The sequence below is a fragment of the Enhydra lutris genome, unplaced genomic scaffold (assembly GCF_002288905.1).
Source record: "Enhydra lutris kenyoni isolate GAN:26980312 unplaced genomic scaffold, ASM228890v2 scaffoldscaffold9, whole genome shotgun sequence".
NCBI lineage: Eukaryota > Metazoa > Chordata > Mammalia > Carnivora > Mustelidae > Enhydra > Enhydra lutris.
This window is the reverse complement of record NW_019154093.1, coordinates 451,588-475,719: the sequence shown is the minus strand read 5'-3', so window position 1 is coordinate 475,719 and position 24,132 is coordinate 451,588. Positions and strand designations below refer to the sequence as shown.

The 24,132-nt window shown below is 41.5% G+C and overlaps 1 protein-coding gene across 1 annotated transcript in view; it reads right to left on the bottom strand.

Annotated features, from left to right (window-relative positions):
• Positions 1-21,255, bottom strand: part of LOC111143510 (syntaxin 12) — a 38,156-nt gene extending 16,901 nt beyond the window's left edge. Inside the window, exons 1-3 of the mRNA XM_022497319.1 lie at positions 21,064-21,255; positions 6,003-6,072; positions 4,364-4,463 (exon numbers count right to left, since the gene is read on the bottom strand). Of these exons, the coding sequence (XP_022353027.1) occupies positions 4,364-4,463; positions 6,003-6,072; positions 21,064-21,181 (288 nt within the window). The 5' untranslated portion in view covers positions 21,182-21,255. The remainder of the gene's footprint in view (positions 1-4,363; positions 4,464-6,002; positions 6,073-21,063) is intronic.
• Between the last annotated feature and the right edge of the window lie 2,877 nt (positions 21,256-24,132).

Below are 24,132 nucleotides of genomic sequence, written 5' to 3'. Positions count from 1 at the left end.
GAGGCGGGTGGGGGGCGTACCCCTCCCCGCTCGAACTCTATCCTCCCATCTCCCCCAATTTTTCTATATATATTAAAAAAAAAAAAAAAAAAAAAAAAAAAAGACTATTGCAATATTCTAGGTTAAAGGTCAGGAGGACATTGTGTCAATAATGGGAACCCCAAAGACATGAATTTAAGAAACATTATGACTTAGCAACTGCCTATAGGGCTGCAAGGGGGCTAAAGTCAAGAATGACTCAAATATCACACCTGGGAGAATTATGGTAATACTAAAAGCAAATATATTTTTTTTAAGATTTTATTTATTTGAAAGACAGAGAGTGAGTGAACGAACAGGGGGGAGGGGCAGAGAGAGAGAGAAGCGGGCTCCCCACTGAGCCAGGAGACCAATGGGGGACTTGATCCTGGGAACTTGGAATCATGACCTGAGCCAAAGGTAGATGCTTAACTGAGCCACTTAGGCGCCCTGAAAGAAAATTTGTTTATTTTTTTTTTTAAGATTTTATTTACTTATTTGAGAGAGAGAGAGAGAGAGAGAGAGTGAGCGCATGCACAAGCAGGGTAAAGGGCAGAGGGAGAAGGAGACTCCCCGCTGAGCAGGTAGCCCAGTGTGGGGCTCAATCCAGGGATTCTAGGATCATAACCTGAGCCTAAGGCAGACGCTTAACTGACTGAGCCACTCAGGTGCCCCTGAGAGCAAATTTACATGAGGAACATTTCCCCCTTTCTCTGGAATTTTTTTAAAAAATTTCACATTAACATTATAACAATAAGAGGGAAAAACCATCATTCCCTAATCTCACTATTCAAAAACACTTTTTTTTTTTTTTGAGTAGGCACTACATGGGGCTTGAACTCACAACCTTGAGATCAAGAGTTGCATGCTCCGTCAACTAATCCAGATAGGTGCCCCACAAAAAATGCTATCTTTAAGTATATCATAAACATTTTCCATGTTATCATCCTCTTCACAATTATGGCCTTTGTTACATAATATCCTATCAAGGAAAATTTGATCTAGGAAATTTTATGTAAACATTCCTTTTAGATTATGCCTAGGTTTTAACTACTTAACTATTATAAAGAAAGCTAATGGAAGCCCCACTGTAATTGCTAATATTAATACAGTACTTACCATGTACCAATACGGTTATAAGTACTTCAACATAATAACTCACTTTAACCTAAACAACCTATATTACAGTCCCTACTTTACAGATCAGAAAACCAAGGCACGAAGAAGTTAGTAACTTGCCTAGGATCACACAGTCAGTAAGTGGAAGGGGTAGAATTTAAATACAGGAAATCCAGCTCCAGACTACAGGTTTTTTTTTCTTCCAACTTTTTTTCCTTAGGACAAATTTTCATGAATGGGAATATTAGATCAAAAGGCACAAACTTTTTTTTTTTTTTTAAGACAATCAGTAATATCAATCAGCTTAGTTAAGGGATATGAGTGAAATGGGAGAAATCCTGTATAAGACAATGCATAAAATTTTAGATGAAGGCAATATATTCAAGAAGAGATATTAGAGTAGGAAATGACAATATAGGCCCAGTACTTAAAGAGGTTAGCGGCTAGAGCCAGGAAAAGATCTTGGGGTCATGTTCATAAAGGTAAACTCATAAAAATAGATAAGCCTCCCGAGGGAAAAAGCAGAGACTAAGAAAATGAGAGGTCAATGGCACAGCCTTGGGACATGTTTACTCCTAGGAAGACCAAGAGTCAGAGAAGGAGGCTGAGACTCTACCTGGGGAAAGAGAAAAGAGGCCAGCAAGGGATCCCAGAGTTGGAAGACATACTGAAAAGGGATCATGGAAAGAAGACAGTTTCAACAGAGATGGGATGGGCTGTTTCAAATGAGACAGAAAAGTGAATTAAAGCTCAAAAAAGCCCACTGGATTTGGCAGCGAGAAGATCACTGATGATAGCACATAAGTACGAAAGACTGACAGGAGGATATATGATCTGATATACAGGACAGCAGCAAAAAGATGGTGGTAAGACTAAGATTGACTAGATGAAGAAAGAATTGAAAGGGCAAATGGTATTCAGCACAACAGGGCAGGGATCAAGAAATTATTTGCAGGGGCGCCTAGGTGGCTCAATGGGTTAAAGCCTCTGCCTTCAGCTCAGGTCATGATCCCAGGGTCCTGGGATCGAGCCCTGCATCGGGCTCTCTGCTCAGTGGCGAGCCTGTTTCCCGCCCCCCTCACTCTGCCTGCCTCTCTGCCTACTTGTGATCTCTCTCTGTCAAATAAATAAATAAAATCTTTAAAAAAAAAAAAAAAAGAAAGAAAGAAAAGAAATTATTTGCAGATCTATTTCATGTTCTTAATGATCCAAGATAATGGTAGGGAACAATAGCATGCATGACCCAAAAATAACTTCTATTTGATTCTGGACTAATTAAATCCTTCTTTCTCTCTCTCTCTCTCTCTCTCTCTTTTTGGTAGCAGATGTAACTTTCTATTTATTTTTGCTTAGGCTACTATTAACTCTTAAGTACTCCTAATACTCTGCTTTCATCAAGATCCTTAGACTCCTTTTTTGTTACTAACTAAAACCATTCACAAGTGTGTATTCCCTAAGTGCCCAGCTGGGAGGACAAAAGGGGTGACGTTTATTGGAGATACTGGACAGCAAGGGGAATTGGTCTCTAAGTGAAATTTCAGCATGAGTAACAGCACACCTATGGACAACCAAAGGTGATTACATTAAGATTACTTTTTATCAGAGCTACTTTGTAGTATGACGACAAACCATCTAGTATTGGTTCCTCTCTTTTGTGCAAGGGGTGCCAAAACTCCACAGACTAAACATGTGCTCCATTAAACAGCTTGCCATGTATGGGTTAAACTAACATTTTTAAACTTTTTTGATGGAGACATGCAGAAATAATGTGACATCTTGACCTAGTACCATATATACAAATATGTATGAAGTGAAGGTTTCCTGTAAGAATAGTTTCCTTTATTACATGGTATACATTCAGATACTCCTACTCTATTTTATTATTATTTTTTAAAGATTGTATTTATTTATTTGACAGAGAGAGAGAGACCACAAGTAGGCAGAGAGGCAGGCAGAGAGAAAGGAGGAAGCAGGCTCCCTGCTGAGCAGAGAGCCCAAATCGGGGCTTGATCCCAGGACCCTGAGATCATGACCTGAGCCGAAGGCAGAGGCTTAACCCACTGAGCCACCCAGGTGCCCCTCTATTTTATTTTCTAAATGATGATCACAGCACACTAAAATTATTTCATGTTCCAACCAGGCACAACTCAAAGAGTGAAAAATAACCCAGAATGGGGAAGTTGTAGGCTTTGTCTTTATAGCCATCAGAGATAGGACATCATCAGAAAAAAATTCAATAATAAAAAGGAAAACAAGTCAAGTCCTCCTAGGAATGGTAGAGAAGCTAAAGAAAAATGGAATCACGGTAGGCAATATAGATGGAGAAGGTTTTTGATTTTTTCCCTGGAAGAGAGAGGATTTGAGGTAGAACTATGAGTGATAATTAAAACAGGTGAAGCCACAATAAAGGCAGAGGCACACTGACTTCTGGAATGTGTGAAGAAAAGGCCTGGAACATCAAGGGAACAATGAACTCCAGTTAAAAATTGTGTTTTTTAAAGGATTTCAATGACCACTGAATAAAATGACTTGAAAAGAGAAATCTTTTCCCCTGGGCATTTCTTCAACCTGAGACCTATGAATGACTCATGATGGGACATGAAAGTGACTGCAAAATAGAAGGCAAAAACATCTGATTGAGATTTATAGGAACTGACTACAGACAAACTAGGACCTAACCTGCAACATAAAGCTGCTGGCCAAACCCTAGAGATGCAAACACTGAGGTTCTTTACCAGTTAAATTAATTTTATCAATATGTAAGTATGGGTTTTTTTTTTTTTTTTTTTAAGATTTTATTTATTTATTTGACAGCGAGAGAGAGATGCAGGGAGAGAGAGAACACAAGCAGGGGGAGTGGAAGAGGGAGAAGCAGGCTTCCCACCAAGCAGGGAGCCCAATGTGGGGCTCAATCCCAGGAGACCTGAGCCAAAGGCAGATGCTTAACAACTGAGCCACCCAGGCACCCATAACAGTATGTTATTATGAATAATAACAGCCAATACTGAGTAGCTACTGAATGCTGAGCACTTTGCAAGACCCGGTACATACATTCTTTATATTGTCACAATAGTCACATAGCCCAATTTTACAGATAAGGAAACTGAGGGGCAGAGAAGCTCTACCTAGCACCAAAGGCCAAGTTATTTTTGTTTCACACACTGTCTTCCCATTAAAACCAAAGTCCTTTCCTATTAAACGAACACACACACCAGAAAATACCAACCTGTTCTGAAGCAGATAAGGGAAGGGGCAAGGACCCTAATTCCTTCAGCAATTCATTCGTTTCCTTGGCGAGCTGATTTGTGGAATGCTGTAACTGTTGCCTATGAGAGAAAAGACATGTTTCAGGATATTTCCATGGCTCGAGAGCTGTTACAGTTAGTACAGTTAGTTCTCAGAGTGCCCCAGTACAAGGAATAGAGGGGGTGTTTGAAGGAATGGGTTCCCAGAGGCCCAGGTTCACAAAAAAAATTTCCAGAAATACTACTCAGTCAGACCCACTACAAGGAATCTCCATGTTACTGAGAAGAAAGAAGCTACCTCAGTGAAACCTGCTGACAGGTATTTTAAGTCTTTGGGAAGAAAAGAAAGACCTATCAGCAGTTCTGATAGAAATATACGAGCAACTGCCCCCACATCTAAATCTGATAGTTTGAACACACCAAGGTCTCACAAAACTCTCCCGTCCATCGCCCGGCAGTTCTGTCTAGCTGCTGTCTGTCACAGGCACTGATTGGAGATGGGATCCAGACACTGGGGGTTGGATGAAACGTGCATTAAAAGCACAGCTTCTACCCTACGGAACAATCTCCGAAGATCTACTCCCATGTTCCTGCTTAAAGCTGGTGCTTTTTCAGCTTTATTCTTGGCTCCCTATTGTCCTTCATGCTTGACTTTCTGGCTCCTCCCTCCAAAACAAAGAAGCCCTGTACTGCATAAAAACATATAAGGAGTTTAAGAGGAAGAATATTTAAAAAGGAGGAATATGCATAGTATTAAGTGGGATTGGAAAGCAGTGGAAACACAGAAAGAGCCCCTTTTGGTCATGATTTTCCTCTACTCTATGGCCATTTCTACAGAGGTTTTAAGGGAGGACAGAGAAACCATACTACTCAATCATTACTATTTTTTCATTGCAAAGGGGCCTCCAAGATAAAAAAACGAGGGAGTCAAAAACAAGAAGGAGGCAGTCAGGAGCCTGTACCTCCTAGACATTACTAACACATCCAAAGATGTGTTTTTCACATCTCTCTGGAAAAAGCTCAAAGTAGTAAGTCATTCTCTCACTTCATACTGTCGAGGACAGAAAACAAAGAATATCGCTCAGTATATTTTAAAGATGAAGAAAAGAACTTCTAAAAGCAGAAATGGGGTCAAGAAGGATATGATAAAAAGAATCGTGAGTCCCTACTATCAGTCCATTCTCCTCTCCTTCAGACACCCCTCAGATCATTGTGAATACGTTTTTCTAATTTTTACGGTTGGAAATCCCACTAGACTAGATGAGCTCTGCAGATCATCGGGAGTCCTGGGCCAACAAGGAGGCTCATTTTGGCAGACTACAGATTAATAGTGGTCAAAGTTCGCTTCCCTACTTCCTCAGAGGGTTCTGCTAAACAGCCCAAGGGAAGAAAGAATCTGTGTTCAAGGATTTTGAAAGGCAGCAGAGATCACAACCCATGAATATATTTTGTTGTCCATCCTCTAGATCCAGCCATTACTTCGAATCCCACTGCCTGTCATGCTGACTCCACAGGCTTTCCTGGAAATCTAAGCTGCCATGCAGCAAGGACAGTGGGTGTGTCCTCAAAAGGGTTCTCACAGGGCCTCACAGAACCCAACCACATTAGGAAGCTACTCACAGATTTTCCTGTAGCTTGCTTGAGTCCTGCTTAGTTCCTAGTTGGCTCATCAAATTCTTTATCTGAGCAGCTGGGGAGTGGGGGGGGGAAGAAAAATACATTCATCATGAGCATCCTACTTCTCAGATCACTGGTCTCTCTGTCCACATCCTGAGTAAGTTCATGCAACTAACAGAAAGCATGCTATGATCGAAACTTTGGCATGTCTATTCCTTCTAAAACTAATCATGAAAAAAAAAATAAATAAAACTAATCATGAGGTTCACCTTTCTCCTATAGATAACTATGTCAACAAGTAGAGGGTGGCAGTTTTGTTCATCATTCCCAAAGAACTTCCAAAATTTTCCAGATTTCCCATGGTGCTGGTTTAAAATTTCAACACCTTTGCAAGGGCCTTACTACCAAGTATCAACTTGCAACAATTAAAATTTAAATTCATAATACACAGTAATTTTTCTTTTCACAATAATTTTTTTATAGCAAACATTTTTGGAAAGACAATGTACATTTGTTGTTAATAATAAATTACCATTAAAAAGTAATTATAATAAGCTTTGTGCAGTGGCAGTATCATAGCCAATGAGGTTTATCCAAGGTGCGATTACTGCTAATTGAAAAAATAACAGGGGCGCCTGGGTGGCTCAGTGGGTTAAAGCCTCTGCCTTCGGCTCAGGTCATGATCCCAGGGTCCTGGGATCGAGCCCCACATTGGGCTCTCTGCTTAGCGGGGAGCCTGCTTCCTCCTCTCTCTCGCTCTCTGCCTGCCTCTCTGCCTACTTATGATCTCTGTAAAATAAATAAATAAAATCTTAAAAAAAAAAGAGAGAGAGAAAAAATAATAACAATAAATTACCACTGACTGAGCACCTCCATGTGCCAGGAGCTTTTATATTAGGAGTTCCACATACATTATTTTATTAATTTTCACAGCAACGGTCTAAAGTAGGTATCTTCATCTTGCCGATGAGGAAATATATTTAGCTAAGTTATATAAGTTAAATTGATATAAGGTAATTATGCAAGGGTACACAATGGTTAAGTAACAGGGCAAAAAATTCAATCCCAGATACATTGTACTCCAAGGCCTATGTCCTTTAAACTATGTTGTCTACAGTCAAATATATGGTTTTGTTCAGATAACGTCCTAGATATTTTGCTACGACGGTCATGTTTGAATTCTAGATATTTAGGCCTCTAGCCCTGGACTAGGAAAGCAGAGGTCCAGAGAAACTGATCATCTACCTATAAGGAAAAACACTCCAACATCAGCTTGCCTGGGAATGTGAGTAGCCCTGGACCTCACTGATTTGTGCACCAGAAATAGAGCCCTGATTTCTTTTTTTTTTTTCTCTTATTCTAAATATTTTTGGGTTTGGGGTGGGTTTTTTTGAAGTGCTGTTGACCTTTTGATTTCTTTTGTGTCCTGCTTTCTGTTTTTCTCCTGACCGGTGGGGAGGATGAAGGAGTTAGATTCATTCATTCATTCGTAGAGGTTGGAATTTTCTTGTATTTCTTTTTTGTTGTTGTTGTTTTTTTTTTTAAGATTTATTTATTTGAGAGAGAGAACGTGTGCAATGGTGGAGGGGGTGGAGGGGAGCAGAGGGAGAGGGTGAGAGAATTCCAAGCAGACTCTGAGGAATGCAGAGCCCAGAGCCTGACATGGGGCTTGATGCTGAGCTCGATCTCACATCCCTGAGGTCATGACCTGAGCCAAAACCAAGTCAGATGTTCAACCGACTGTACTACCCAGGCGTCCCCTGCTTACTTGCTTCTGAAGAGCATTTACTGTCTTCTATTCCAAGTTGCTGGAGTATAGAACAGAATAACAGAGTACTCCCTGCCCAGAGGAAACACGATTATCTTCAAGTTTCACCAGAACTTCAAGAGATAACAGGACACAATAGGTACATGACTCTTCCAGCCAAAACATAGTCTCCTTTGTGAAGGCCTTTCCTATTCTCTCAGCATTAATGCCAAAGTTTCACTTGTGAGATATCAGACTGCTAAATGACTGGCTCAGTGGAAGATGAGGAGGAAATCAATCATCATTTGTATATATTACAGGGACAACGTACATACAGTGCTTCCATGTCCACTAAAAAAAAAAAAAACCTTCACTTATTCAAACTTATGATAGGGTGTTCCTTAAAATAATAAAATTTGAGGGTCAATCATAATCTTGCTCCTAATCTGGTCACCAAGAGTAACAAAGAAGTGGGCACCTGGGTGGCTCAGCCAGTTAAAAGTCCAACTTTTGATTTTGACTCAGGTCATGATCTTAGGGTGCCAGGATTGTAGACCAGCTCTGAACTCAGCGGGGTATCTGCTTCTATTTCCCTCTCCCTCTGCCCCGCCCCCATGCTCTCTCTCTAAAACAAATACACAAATCTTTAAAAAAAAGAGAGAAAGAGAGAGAGAGAGTAGTAAAAAGGCAAGCTGAAGTTTATTAAATACCAAGTTACCTTACACAAACACAGATGAATTAATAGCCTCTAAGTCTGATAAGAAACAATGCTGAAGGGGCGCCTGGGTGGCTCAGTGGGTTAAAGCCTCTGCCTTCGGCTCAGGTCATGATCCCAGGGTCCTGGGATCGAGCCCCGCATCGGGCTCTCTGCTCAGCAGGGAGCCTGCTTCTTCCTCTCTCTCTGCCTGCCTCTCTGCCTACTTGTGATCTCTCTCTGTGTGTCAAATAAATAAATAAAATCTTTAAAAAAAAAAAAAAGAAACAATGATGAAGCAAAATCTAATTGATTGCTGGTGACTCTCTACTCATAAGCAGAAAATGAACAACCTAGTCCTTAGAAATATGTACAAGTTATTTCTGTCTAGCCAAAATCACTATATCATGTGTGTTAGAAGCAAAAAATTCCAAAGTCAAGAATATATAAACTTGTAGTACTTCAAATTATGATTTTATCTTTCTTTGAGACCATGTTTTTGTTTTGTTTAGCAAAAATGTAACTTCAATTTTATAATGGAAATATAGTGTTCAAGTGATTTAAATTTTGCCTTTTGACCAACTTTCCTAAAATAATTATCCTATTAAGTGTTACTTTTAGCTTAATGGTTCCACAGGAAAAAGCAAGCACTATAATTAATGTATTTTGCTAAGACAACATTCTGTAAGATATAAATAAATTTTTCGTTACTAACGTGGAATTTCCCCTCTTATCTCAGTCAAATTAGAATCAGGATACCAACAGAGCTATCAGCTGGTTAGCCATACAAATAATTTATAAGAGGGCTGACATTAGCATTAATTGAGCACTTATTATGTGCCAGACATGCGGCTAGGTACTTGACATGCTATAATAAAAAATATATTTGTGGGGAGGCCTGGGTGACTCAGTTGGTTAAGCGTCTGCCTTGAGCTCAGGTGGTCCTGAGATCAATCCCTGCATCAGGATCTCTGCTCAGCAGGCAGCCTACTGCTTCTCCCTCTCCCATTCCCCCTGCTTGCGTTTCCTCTCTTGCTGTGTCTCTGTCAAATAAATAAACAAAATCTTAAATATATATATATATATATATTTGGTCATTGTCCCTGGTTCCTGGCACAAAGCACCTAAAACCCTTGAAATTTTGTGTGTAATAGGAGTGTCTTTTGTTATTCATAAAGATTCCTTTTTTTTTTTTTTTAGATTTATTCATTTATTTGAGAAAGAGAGCGAGCGCCAGGGGGTGGGGCAGAGGGAGAGAGAGAAGAATCTTCAAGTAGACTCCTCGCTGAGTGCACAGCCCTGTGCAGGGCTTGATCCCAGGACCCTGATATCACCACCTGAGCCAACGTGAAAAGTCAGCTGCTTAAGGGACTGAACCATCTAGGTACCCCATAAAGAGCCCCTTCAGAGCACACTGAGTTTATGCTCCTAGGGTGAGGTAGAATTAGACACCCTTAGGTTGGGTGGAGCTAGTCACCAGAACTACCAAGTGATTACCTGGAACTTTCAGCCCCACCCACTGACTTTAGGGAAATGGCGGTAGGGGGCGGGGATGATAGGCGCTGCAGATTGAGACTAAGCATTATAAAAACACTTGGGAACACTGTTTGATGAGCTTCTGGGTTGGTCAACAGGCGAATATACGGGGAGGGTGTTGGAGGGTGTCCAAGCTAGTTCCTACATACCTTGCCCTGGGCATCTCTTCCATCCGGCTGTTCCTGAATTATGTCCTCTTATAATAAATTGATATTGTAATAAGTAAATGTTTTCCTGAATTCTGTGAGCTGCTCCATTAAATTACTCAAACCCAAGGGGTGGTTCATGGGAATCTCTGATTTAGAGTCCAATGGTCAGAAGCACAAGTGACAACCAGATGCAACTGGTGTCTGAAGGGGAATAGTTACATGGGACTCAGCCCTTGTGGCATCTGATACTAACTCCAGGTAGAAGTGTCAGAATTGGGTTAAGTTGCAGGATATCTAACTGGTGTTTGGAGAATCTCAGAACAGTTTGGTATGTGAAAAACCAACACATCTAGTGTCAGAAGTATTGAAGTAGAGGAACAACAGGAGTATTCTTCCTTTATACTTGATAAGCATGATTTTATTTGATCCCAACAACCCTTTAAATAAACATTATTATCTCAGTATTATAGAGGGGTAGACTGAGGCTCATGACTGAGACAGAATTCATTCGTTAGTTCATTCACTCATTCATTCATTCATCCATTCATTTATTCAAAGTACCTACTCTTTATGTTCTATGCTCTAGAAGACAACTGCTCTTAAGAAGCTAACATTTTGGGGCACCTGGGTGGCTCAGTGGGTTAAAGCCTCTGCCTTCGGCTCAGGTCATGATCCCAGGGTCCTGGGATCGAGCCCCGCATCGGGCTCTCTGCTCAGTGGGGAGCCTGCTTCCCCCTCTCTCTCTCTGTCTTCCTCTCTGCCTACTTGTGATCTCTGTCTGTCAAATAAATTAAAAAAAAAAAAGCAGCTAACATTTTAAAGATTTTATTATTTATTTGAGAGAGAGAGAGAGAGAGAAAGCATGAAAGGAGAGAGGTCAGTGGGAGAAGCAGACTCCCCACCAAGTAGGGAGCCCAATGTGGGACTCGATCCTAGGACTCCAGGATCATGACCTGAGCTGAAGGCAGTTACTTAACCAACTGAGCCACCCGGGCACCCAAGAAGCTAACATTTTAAAGAAAAGAGACAGACAGTAAGCATGTATCTCTGGTGGTGATTAAGTACTATAAAGATAAATAACGGCGCCTGGGTGGCTTAGTCCATTAAACGTCTACCTTCGGCTCAGGTCATAATCCCAGCGTCCTGGGATCCAGTGCCACATCAGGCTCCTTGTCCAGCGGGACGCCTGCTTCTCCCTCTCCCTCTGCCTCTGTCTGCTGCTCCCTCTGCTTATGCTCTCTCTCTGTCAAATAAATAAATAAAATCTTTTAAAAAATGAAAAAGAAAAAGAAATTCAGGTAAGGGCTGGAAAGAGAGGGCGGGGAGAGTATACTAGCTTCCACAGTGTGGTTAGAGAAAACCTCTCTGAGAAGGTGACACAGAGAAGAGATAGAAAGGAAGTGAAAGATCAAGCCATACAAAGACATGGGGAAGCAGCTTGCTTGCTTGTGTTTTGTTTTTTTTTTTGGGGGGGTGGGGGTGCGTGGGGCAGCTTTCTAACAGAGTATGAAGTGAACCCCCGAGGCAAAGTGCTTCTTGTGAAGGAGGAATAGTGAGAAGGCCAATGAGGCTCCAGTAGAGCAAGCAAGAGACGGGTAAGAGAAGTGGCCAAAAAGGTAAAGGCCAGATCATATAGGGCCTTCTTTTTTTTTTTTTTTTTTTAAGTTTTTTTTTTTTATTTGACAGACAGATCATAAGTAGGCAGAGAGGCAGGCAGAGAGAGGAGGAGGAGGCAGGCTCCCTGCCGAGCAGAGAGCCCGATGTGAGGCTCGATCCCAGGACCCTGGGATCATGACCTGAGCCGAAGGCAGAGGCTTTAACCACTGAGCCACCCAGGCGCCCCATATAGGGTCTTCTTAACTAGAGCAAGAACTTCAAACTGGAATGAAATGGGAAGCCACATAGTATCATAATAACCGGAATTCAAACCCAGGGCAAATTCCAATGGCTATATTCTTTGTGCCACGTTATGTTTTCTCAAAAGGCTAAGGCTTAAAGGAAACAGAATGGAGTGACACAGGGCAGGCCTCAATTCCAGTGTTCCACTTAGCCCCACCCCGCTTATCTGATACCTCCCTAACTCAATAGCTCTCTGGCCCAGGTAGGCCGATGTCCTTGCTCTAACCTGCTCTCTTCCCCAACTCCCTCCCACCTTTGGGAACATTCCTGTGTACTCCCCAGAATCCAGCCAAGTGCCAGGCACCCAGTGGGTACATAAGTCATTGTTGGTTGAGTTAACCTCCCTTTTATATCATGACACTTTCTTTAAGGCAGAAGATATGAGAGAACATGAGCTGGGAATAGTGAGACCTGACCTCTACGCCACACTTGACCACTAACTCAATGCATGGTGCCGAGCAAGTCATTTCATGTTGCTGGGTCTCTTTTCATCAATTGTATGTGATAATAAGGTTTAACTAACACATACTGAGCACTTACTCTTGTTACAATACTTACCATCTATAGTATTTTTTCCTCATTAAATCTTTACAACTGTGTGAGGAATAAATGTTCTTTGAGTCCTCCCATCCTGCTTGGTGCTAAAACGATAATAAATAAGCTCTAGTCCCAGAATGATGCTGTGTAATCAAGGAGTGTGTTTTGCAAGCCACAGTTTGGTTTAGAGAGGCTCCACCTACGTACAAATGGGGAGTGGATGAAGTATGTGCTCCATCCTCCCATCCAAGAGGGCAGGGGCCACATTCTACCCATTTCTGAATTTGCATAACAACGTACACATACACACCTCCAGAAAATAGCTGGTTGACTATATGAAGACATATTAAGGCAGGTCTTACAAAAAGTTTAAGGAAACAGATCTCATCTTACTGACTGTCTTTACAGAGTACCCTCCTTAGAAACTCTAGAGACATGTCAAAGTATCAAGGTATCAATAATCATCTATCAAAACTTACTAAATACCCAGGGCACCTGGCTGGCTCAGCTGGAAGAGCATGTGACTTTTTTATTTTTTAAGATTTTATTTATTTATTTGAGAGAGAGAGTGAGCAAGAGCAAGCACAAGCTAGGGGAGGGGCAGAGGAAAAGGGAGAAGCAGACTCCCCCAGCTGAGCAGGGAGCGGGATGCTGGACTAGATCCCAGGACCCTGGGATCACGACCTGAGCTGAAAATGAACCCTTAACCTATTGAGCCACCCAGAAACTCTGAACATATGACTCTTGAACTCAGGGTTGTGAGTTCAGTCCCCACACTGGGTATAGAGATAAACTAAAAAATAAACTTAAAAATTTTTTGTATTAAATACCCTAGAGGGGCGCCTGGGTGGCTCAGTGGCTTAAGCCTCTGCCTTCGGCTCAGGTCATGATCTCAGAGTCCTGGGATCGAGCACCGCATCAGGCTCCCTGCTCAGCAGGGAACCTGCTTCCCCCTCTCTCTTTGCCTGCCTCTCTGCTTACTTGTGATCTCTCTCCGTCAAATACATAAAATAAAAAATCTTAAAAAAATAATAATAAAAATAAGTAAATACCCTAGAGAGCAATGGGTATTTTATAGGACATGGAAAAAAATCTATTAAAAATCAGCTATTCGGGGCGCCTGGGTGGCTCAGTGGGTTAAAGCCTCTGCCTTCAGCTCGGGTCATGATCTCAGGGTCCTGGGATCGAGCCCCGCATCGGGCTCTCTGCTCCGCGGGGAGCCTGCTTCCTCCTCTCTCTCTGCCTGCCTCTCTGCCTACTTGTGATCTCTCTCTGTCAAATAAATAAATAAAATCTTTAAAAAAAAAAAGGATATTTTCCTAAAAGTTTCCAGCAAGACTCAGGTAACAGATACCCCAAAACTCAAATCGTAAGGACAGTAGTGTCTTACTTTACTAGAATCCAAAGAAGCAGAATTTTTTATGTACTACCCTCCATAACCACCAACATCAGAGATCTATTCAAAAATAGTGACTCAATGACCCATCTATTTTATATCTAAGAATATTATCCCTTAGTAAACCTAAAGCCCAGAAAGGAATAGGATGTTCCTATACACAGTTATTTTCACTGGAGTGTACTTACAATGAAGTAAAGTGATACTTTTTGGAAAGATTTTTATAAAACTGGGTTGAATCTATAAGGATTTTCTGGTCAACTTGGTTAGTGAGAAAACTCCTTTTCTAAGCACTCTGGTAAATAAAAATTTTACCTTAGGTAGACTTGTTACAACATTTTGGATGAAAATAAGAGTCTATGAAATGCTACATAATCCTGGAAACCAGATGACTAGGCCAAATATAAAGACAAGTCCTTAAGTTCTGTGTAAGCAATTTTGTTATTTTTAAAACTAGACCTCAATTTCTATCATTGACCTCTTATTTTTAAAAGCATGTCCTGGCTAGAACTTTTAAGACTACAAAACAAACCAATTTGTTGTACATTACAGCTGATATCCACACTATGAACTACTCTAAATTGAACACTCTTTATGTGCTTTTAGCTGATACCAGCTTTAAGTAGAATCTGAATCTCCAAATGAACTTTTTTTTTTTAAGATTTTATTTATTTATTTGGTGGGGGATTGGGTGATCCTGGTGGTAGGTATTAAGGAGGACACATATTGCATGGAGCACTGGGTGTGGTGCATAAACAATGAACTTTGGAACACTGAAAAAAATTAAATTAAAATTTTTTTAAAAGATTTTATTTATTTATTTATTTATTCATTCATTGGGGCAGGGGTAGTATAGAGGGAGAGAATCTCAAGCAGACTCTGCACTGAACACAGAACCTAATGCAGGGCTCGATCTCACAACCCTAAGATCAGGATCCTGAGATCATGACCTGAGCTGAAATCAAGAGTTGAATGCATAACCGACTAAGCCACCGAGGCACCCCCGAATCTCCAAATGAACCTTACTCCAAATCGAAGTCTAGTCATATCAAAGTAACCACCATCACAGTGTTTCTTTTTCAAAGGAAAAAAACTTTATTTACACCAAATGAAAATTTCCAAATGAGAAAAGGCTAGCCTATGTGGTGATTATGACAATGAAGTTATCTCAGTGTCTTACTCTGAAAATCAGGTTTATATTCTGTTTTCATATAGCTACAATGAAAATGACCTGACTTGAAAAATGTAGTCACTGTATTACAATATTAAGGCTCTAAACTAAACATGAGCACTAAATATCAAAGGCACAATCTTCCATTTACTGTACCAGTGACGGCGTATGTAACGGTGAAGAGCATACTCTGAATTAAGACTGCCTATGTGTTTTTCCTGGTTCTACCACTTCTTAACTTTATGATCCTTTTTTAGTAAGCTCTAAACCCAATGTGGGCTTGAACTCACAACGCCACAATCAAGAGTTGCATACTCCAACAACTGAGCCAGCCAGGCATCCAAATTAGCTTTATGATCTTGAGCAAAAGCCTTCACTCCTCTGTGCCTCAGTTTCCTCACCTAAAAAATGGAAGTAACAAGAGAACTCTCATACAGTTTTTGAGCAGATAAAATGAGATAATATGCAGCTAAATTTAGAACAGTGTCTGGCACATAAAAGAACTCAATTAAGGATAGGTATAATTATCAAACTCAAGACCAAGAACAATATATTTAGCAATGATAACATCAATTAAGTACATACTGAATGCCAACTACATATCCATTGCTGTGCCAGGCACTGGAATTAAAGAGAACTAACCATACAATGCACGCGGACTCTAGCCCCAGAAAACGGAAAATAATCTCCCTGGTCAGAATGACAAGGTAAAAAAAAATTAATTAAAGAATACCAGAAAAGTGCTAAACTGTGAATGAAAAGTGCTTGCAAATTCAAAGAAACAACAACAAAAGGATAACCAACATTTCTTAAACATCTACTATGTTGCAGGCACTGTTTTAAGCACTTTACACAATTACATCATTTAATTCTCAAAACCCTATGAAGTAGATATTATTTTTACCTCTACTTTATAGATGAGGAAATTGAGAATTACAGAGGTAAAGCTGTATGTTTACACAGGTAGTAAGAAGCAGATTAGGATTCAAACCCAGATAGTCTGACTCCCGAGCCCACTCACCTAATTACTCAACCATAGTAGGGCAAGAGACTCAAACAATAATATCACCATTAACTGAATGTCTACTATGTGCCCGTCACTCTACTTGCAAACACCCCACTTTAATAATGGGGCACTACTCATGGGGCACCTGGGTGGCTTAGGCAGTTAAGTGGCCAACTCTTGATTTTGGCTCAGGTCATGATCTCAGGGTCCTGGGATGGAGCCGCACATGGGGCTCCTCACTCAGCAGGGACTCTACTTGTGATTCTCTCTCCCTCTGCCCTTCACCTACTCGCTAGCGCGCTCTCTCTCCCTCTCTGATACACAAATAAATCTTAAAAACAACGGACAATTCTATTCATTTTACAGATAGCGTTATAGATAAAAAGGGGAAATGACCTGCCCAAGGTTAACAGCGCATATAGGGGCAAGGACTCAGTCACAGAACTGCTGACTCTAAAACCCATGCTCTTTCTGACTTGACTTTCTTTCAAAATCAAACCTACACATTGTATCTACAAAATGCGTATTGTGTATACACAACTATCTACAGACCTTAGATAGTTACAAAGGGCAGGATTGAAGCACAGCTCAGAGGATTTGTATAATTTAGATAGCTAGTGAGTTAGTGAAAGATATTAAAGGAGGAACAGAATGAGCAAAAACTTGGGGCAAAAACCAGTGTTTAAGGATGTTAAGAAAAATTGCCTGCCTGTGGCAAAGGGTGCAGAGAAGTAGAGACAATCGGGCTAATCTGGGTTAAGATGGCAGAGAGTGAGGGGCTCCTGGCTGGCTCAGGCGGTAGAGTATGTGACTGGATCTCAGGGTTGTAGGTTTGAGCCCCTCACTGGGCATACAGATTGGCTAAAAATAAAATATTAGGGGGGAAAAAAAGATGACAGAGAATGAAAACAAGGTAGAAAGTGATGCAGCAGACAAGAGAGAGCCACGGCAGGCTCTTGAGAAGGTGAGTGGTATAATGAAAACAGGATTTTAGACATACTACTACTGAGAGCATTATCAGGATGAATAAGAATGGAAACAGAGACACTGAGAGTTTGCTGCTGTGATACAGATGCTGAGATCAGGAAGATTTAAGAGATGGCAATGAAATAAAAAGCAAATCGCAAATGTGAAAATAACTTTGAAAAAACAGCCTATGGGACTTCATGATAATTGGTTTTAAAAATTCAACTCCCTTTCATTTTTTTTTTTTAGTTTAAAAAAAAAACCATAGCAATAAATAAGCAACATTAAAGAAGAGAAATGCTGTTCTTTAATCTCTTCAGAGATAACTTGGAGGCTATTAGTTTTTTTCCTACATCTGACACAGTAATACTTGCCCAGACCCCCACTCCGTAATAGGCAGAGTCAAGTACATTTCTTCTGTACCCCACCCATACTGATAACAGCCCTTTTAGTACCAGGCAATCAACCCTAGCTGTACCCGTAACAACCCAAGTGGTGGCCTGCTGTATTTCAGCTGATACGCTCAGCAATTTCAAACCCACATCTGTGGCTGAACAGCTGGGAAAAAAGAACAACTATCCTCTCAAATTCTCAACGTATACATACTCCACGCAGGTATATGTCTGTGAGCTCACATTCAGAGTGGATACTTAGTATGACCACCAACCAGCTCTCGGAGAGATGTGGGGAAAGTCATTAACCTGATAACACGGTGGAAACAGTGTAACCCTGCTAACTGCAAACTCCTAATTCCTCACCAAACAACCCTCAGGGAAGAATTCCAACTGACACCACCAAAGGTCCTAAGATGTGGCAGCTACCACATAGTATAGGGAGAATGTGGCAGGAAGACTCCAAAGATGGTAGAAAAGCCTCATTCATTCAAATGTACCATTTAGTAAGCATCAAGACCCTAAATGATATGACCCCTGGCTACCTCCCTGACTTCTTTTCTAACTATGCTCCCCGTCTTTAACTGCAGTCTAGCCACACTAGCTTCCTTGCTATTCTTTGAACACCCTAGAGGGGGCACCTGGCTGACTCAGTTGGTGAAACACGCAGCTCTTGATCTCAGGGTTGTGAGTTCTGTACCCTATCAGGTGTACAGATTACTTAAAAATAAACTTTCAGGGGCGTCTGGGTGGCTCCGTTGGTTAAGCCCCTGATTCTTGGTCTCAGGTCAGATCTTGATCTCAGGGTTGTGAATTCAAGCCCTGAGTTGGGCTCTACACTGGGCACTAAGCCGACTTTAAAAAAAAAAAAAAAAAAAGAACAACAACAACAACAACAACACACTAAGATCTTTGCTTTTGCTATTCCCTCTGCCCAGAATGGCTTCCCCCAACTACTCACACGGCTCTCTCCCTCACTTCACTCAGGTGTCTACTCAAATGTCTCCTCACAGAGCCCTTCCTTAACCATCTGATCTAATATATAACACACCCACCCTCTTTCTCTCCTCACCTCCATCCCCTTACCCTGCCATTTTCTTCACAGCACTTGTTACTACTGGAGATACACACACACATCTGTATGCAAACACATATGTTCACACACACTCTCACGGCAGTGATTTTGTCTCTTAGTCATGACTCCAACCCCAGTGTACGGAGGGTGCTCAAAGAGTATCTGTTAACAACAGAAAATGTATGACTCTATCATATATTTGGGACTGAGATAAGTACTAGAAATATAAAAATGAGTAAGTCATGCCCCATGCTTCATGAAAGGAGCTAACAATCTAGCAGCAGAGGTTAGACACACCACATGAGAAAGTTCTATAGCCTCAGGTTTTCCCCAGTTTCCTATGGAGAGTAAAAAAACCAAGTCACTTCTAACTTGAACTGCCAGGTGCTACAATACTGTAATATTAATTAAAAATTATAAAAAGCCTAATTACTGGTCATAAGAGATAGACCTGGTTTCAAATTCAGGCACTGCCACTTGTTTGCTCAGTAATTTTTTTTTAAGATTTTATTTATTTATTTGAGAGAGAGAGGGAGAGCACACAGGGGGAGAGGCAGAGAGAGAGGGAAAGGGAGAAGCAGACTGTCCCCTTAGCAGGGAGCCCAACATCAGGCCCAATCCCTTGACCCTGGGATCATGACCTGAGCTAAAGGCCGATGCTTCACTGACTGAGCCACCCAGGCACCCGTTTGCTCAGTAATTATTTAAAACTTCTCAGCCTGGGGCGCCTGGGTGGCTCAGTGGGTTAAGCCTCTGCCTTTGGCTCGGGTCATGATCCCAGGGTCCTGGGATTGAGCCCCGCATTGGGCTCTCTGCTCAATGGGGAGCCTGCTTCCCCCCTCTCTCCCTGCCTGCCTCTCTGCCTACTTGTGATCTCTGTCTGTCAAGTAAACAAATAAAGTCTTTTAAAAAATAAAAAATAAAACTTCTCAGCCTATTTCCTAACACATAAAAGGAAATAATATTGGTAATTACCTAATGGAGTTGTTAAAAAATTAAGTAAGATACTGTATATAAAGCACTTCCCGCATTGCCTGGCACACAGTATGTACTCAATATGTTATCTATTAGTGTTCTTTTTTTTTTAAGATTTTATTTATCCCTGTTGAAAGAATCCACGCCATGCCAGTTCCTATACTCATATGCCTAATACTCAAACAAATACATGTAGAGTATTTCACAGACAATAAGATTAGTAGGTTTAGCCTCAACAATAAACTTTCAGCCTTGAACCAGAATCTTCTAACTGGTACTAGAGTTCCCTCACAAAAGGATATATTGGAACACAAAGTACTATACTTCCAAACCAGTGGTCACATTAATTTTCTTTTTAATTTTTATACATAGCAGGCCACGTCATCTTCCTTCCACTTCTAATTCACCCAGTCTCCCACACTTCATCAGAAACTTTCCCCCTCTTTATACAGAACATAATTATAATTCAGGACTAACTGAGCTCTACCTATTAACAGAGTACAGCCAAGCTCACAAAAACACGGTAACAAACAAGGATGCTGGTCACCATTCTTTCCAAGTAAAGTTGTGCCACTGACCTGTTTATAAGGCCCTGTGATGATTTTCAGGCACAAGAAACTGCCTATATTTGACTCAATCAGCTCAATCAGTCTTACTCAGACCTTAGTGATGGGGTGGGGGTTAGTTTTAAGATGAGCAAAGACATTCTGAAATCCACCACCAACTCTACCATGTCTTGCTTGCTATGTGATTGTGGCCAAGTCGCTGAACTTCTCTGTGTAAAAGATTTGTTTTAAAAAGCTGCTGAACAGGGAAGGAATGCAAAAGTTTCATCAGCTTGAAATCCAAAAATATGTGCATATCTTTTGCTACAAAAGACAAAACCATGTAAATGGGAATGTTTTCGGTGAATTCTCTTTATTAAAACAGAAGTCATCTTACCACTCAAATACATGTCATTATATCTGACTTCCAAATTCATTACAGGAAGAGCTGGGTATTAAGTCACCCAAACACATGCACTCTCCACTTCCCTTAATTGAAAGCTGCTGACTTCCAAGGAGCAAAAAGCTGAGCAGAATGAAACTTAAAGTCTAGATCAGTAAACAACTCGCGACCCAAACTGGCCAGAGAGGAAAGAGAGGTGGGGGGGGGGGGGTAAGGCAGATGACAGGAAAAACTCGGCTGACCACTGCGCCAAGTGAACTCACTCACTGCTCCCGAGATGACACACATACCCCTCCCACCCTAAGGCTGTCAGGCTGCTGCTTTGGGCCCCATACCATGAGGGCAGTACACCTGCCTGAGAAGAAACTCAAGCTTCAGCTGGGGCTCGGGACCCTCGGGGAGCCTGGGCCTGACAGACTCGAGGATGGCAGCCGTCGCCCCCGCACTGTTGAGCCCGAGACGGCCTCAGGTGTGGCTTTGGCCATAGCCTCGGCCGGGCTCCGCATCCCGACAACCTCACCCGGGCCTGTCCCCGGGGCAGCCCCTGTCCCCCATCCCGGTCCCCCAGCTCACTGGCTTGGCTGATCCGCTGGATGTTGCCACTGCACGTCTGTATGATGCTGTTGAAGTCCCGGAGCTGGGGCCCAGAGGACCCCGGGTTCCGATACATGTCTAAGGGACCGTAGGACATGACGAGGAACTGGGACCGACTACTCCTCCTGCACCGAGCTCCTACCGGAAGCAGCCGCCAGACTGAACCCGCAGCCTGACGGAGAAACCGAGAAGAGAAAGGGCGGGGGAAGGGACTAGAGCTGCGTGCGCACTAGCCCCGCCCCCACGCCGCGCGCACGCGCCCCGCCCCACAGTGCGCAGGCGCCGCTGGAACTGGTTCCAGGGACCGTAGCTTAGAGACTGGACGCCTTGGCCTTGGGGAAACGGGGCGGGGAGTGACGTCACACGGTCGGGGCTCGGATTGGAGGAGCTGGTGTGGTAGTGTTGTTTCTCGCCGGAGCACGGTGACAGGAGGCAAGAATTTTCGATTAGCATAAAATTGTACCAGATGATCTCAGCCCCGACAGCCTATTCTGTTCTAGTCTGAGAATTCAGGCCCAAATATGGGAGAATTTGACAACCCTGATACTCAGATCGGTAACCAAACTCCTGAAATTCTTCACTCTACTTGCATCCAGTAGGGCTTCGTAGTAATTGCAGAGCGCTTTTATGGTTTACAGACCGCTTTCATTTCTCCCTCCACTCCTCTTCTAATCTAAACAATAAAGCGATGATAATAATATTTATTGAGCATATACTATATATGAGTCTTCATTGCAATTCACTTGTTCATAAGCTCTATCAGCAAATGACAATGTTCTAACCATATTTTTACGTTCAGAATAGATAATGGAAAATCGGTTTTTTAATTGTTGAAGCAAAGTAATTCGACAAAACAAGAGTTATTTTCCCTTTTACAAAACTGAGAAAATTACGACCACAGTGGTTAATTTGCTTTTCTGAGGTTTGACTGCAAACCCAAACACTAAGCTAACTCCATACTCATCTCGATATTTCCCTAAACGCATTCTCACATTCCCAAACTCATTCTCCATCTAAATCCTTCCCAAACAGCCTCTTCCTTTACTATATATCCCAAACCAGGATTTTTTGGGGGGGGGGGCGGAGAACTACACTCTCAAATTTTAAAAATCATTCCCTTGAGGGTGGGGAAAAAAATCATTCCCCAAGTAATTTGCAGATTTGTAATTTGTAATTTCCCCAAGTAATTTGTATGACCTCAATGTTTCCCATAGAAGACTGCATTTTGTGAGCTTATCGTAAACGGACAGACGTGGGTAGGATTTGGGTTTTGGAAGAGATCTAGATAGGGAGAAGTGAAGGGGAAACTGGCAATGTTTGTTTCCTGTGTTCTCCACTCAACCCCACCCCTGCCTACTCTGCAATCTCTGGGGACTGGCAAGAGAGGAAGCTGTTTGCCTATTTGGGAGGAGACCCCAAATGAGGGAAAGAGCTTTAGAGATCTTGTAGGCAAAGCTATTTATATTTTCGTTGTGGCATTTTTAAGAGCATTTCTTTCTCTATAGAAAGGGACAGATGACATTTGGGAGCTCTCATTCTGGTTATTAAAATGCTACCATATCTTAGAATCCATAGTTTTATATCAAATCTTCTAGCTAATCATGTAAGTTGTACTTTTTTACCTATAAAATAGTCTTGAGTATTTTTTCATTTACACTTGACTCTATTTAGAGTGAAATTCAGTAAAGGTATTTTTCTCCTAGGAATTGAAGACATAAGGTTTTGTTACTGTTTTCTTTCTCATTCTAAAATAAAAGTGGTTTTCCATCTGTGCCTTGTGCTATCTTGTGCTGTCATAGCAATACATTTGTGTCTTGCAAATACTGGATGTCAAATGAACATTTATTATATTTATTCAAGAATAGTAAAAAATAACTACCATTTCTTAAATGCCGATCCAGGCAATGTGAACACATTTTATGAACCTTATCCCCCAAGATAAAACCTATCTGATAAAGACCACCTGTGGTCTGACATAGTTAGGTTTATTAACTTAAGGCTGCCAGGGAGACTGCACGCCAGAGGAATCATGGGGTTTCTCACCAAGCACAGGAGGAGATAGAGTTATCCTAGGATTTGGGGAAAAGATGGAGTGTAGGTAAAATTTAAAAGAAGCAGTGTTTTGATAGCCTCGAAGCACACCAGGCTAACATGTAAGGGGATTACCATCAGGCCTGAGCTAACAAGAGGACTCAGGATCTTGTTTCCTTGGAAACTACAACGTGAAGATAAATGTGGACTGTTGTATCTGGAAACCCCTTATCTGAAGCTCTGCACCTGGATTGGAAATTGAGGCTGCTCCTCTGTGTCAAAGTAACTCAAATCCTCCAGGCAGGAGTGGAATATTCCATTCCTACTGATATTTCGAATAGCAAATATCCTGAAAATCTATGATTTTTCTCAGCATTATGTCCTTTTGTTAACCGACAAAAACAGTTTTCTTGGTTTGCACCCATCACTGGGAGATTAGCTCCTTGGTAACAGATAAGGAATCTGGTGTTCTCTAGAGGTCCTGGGTACTTGCCCAGGGCTCTACAGCTATTACGTTGCAAAGCCGTGATTCATACATATTCTATGACCAGGCAATTCTACCCCTAACTAAATACTCAACTGATATGAATACCTACGTGTTCCAAAAACCAAGTATAGGAGTGTTCATAATAGCATTTTTTAGGACTAAGCAGCATTTTTCTGTATTAATTATTTTGATGGAGTTATCATTGACTTACAATACGGTGTCATGTACAGGTACTAAGCGTTCAATTTGACATTTGTATACATCCATAGAACAACCACCCATCTCAAGATATAGACCATTTAATCATCACCCAAGGAAGTTTCCTTGAGCTATGCTCCTTTCTATCACATACTTTATAGGAGGAAAAAAGGAACATAGCAAATGGGTCAAGGTTGTACGAAAACACCAGTGAACTGCAAGTTTGTACACGTTGCTCTAACAAGCTGTGCTCCTTTGTAATCAGTTTCTCTCACCCCCAGAAATCACTTTCCAATTTTTATCACTGCAGATTTGTTTTCCCTGTTCTTAGA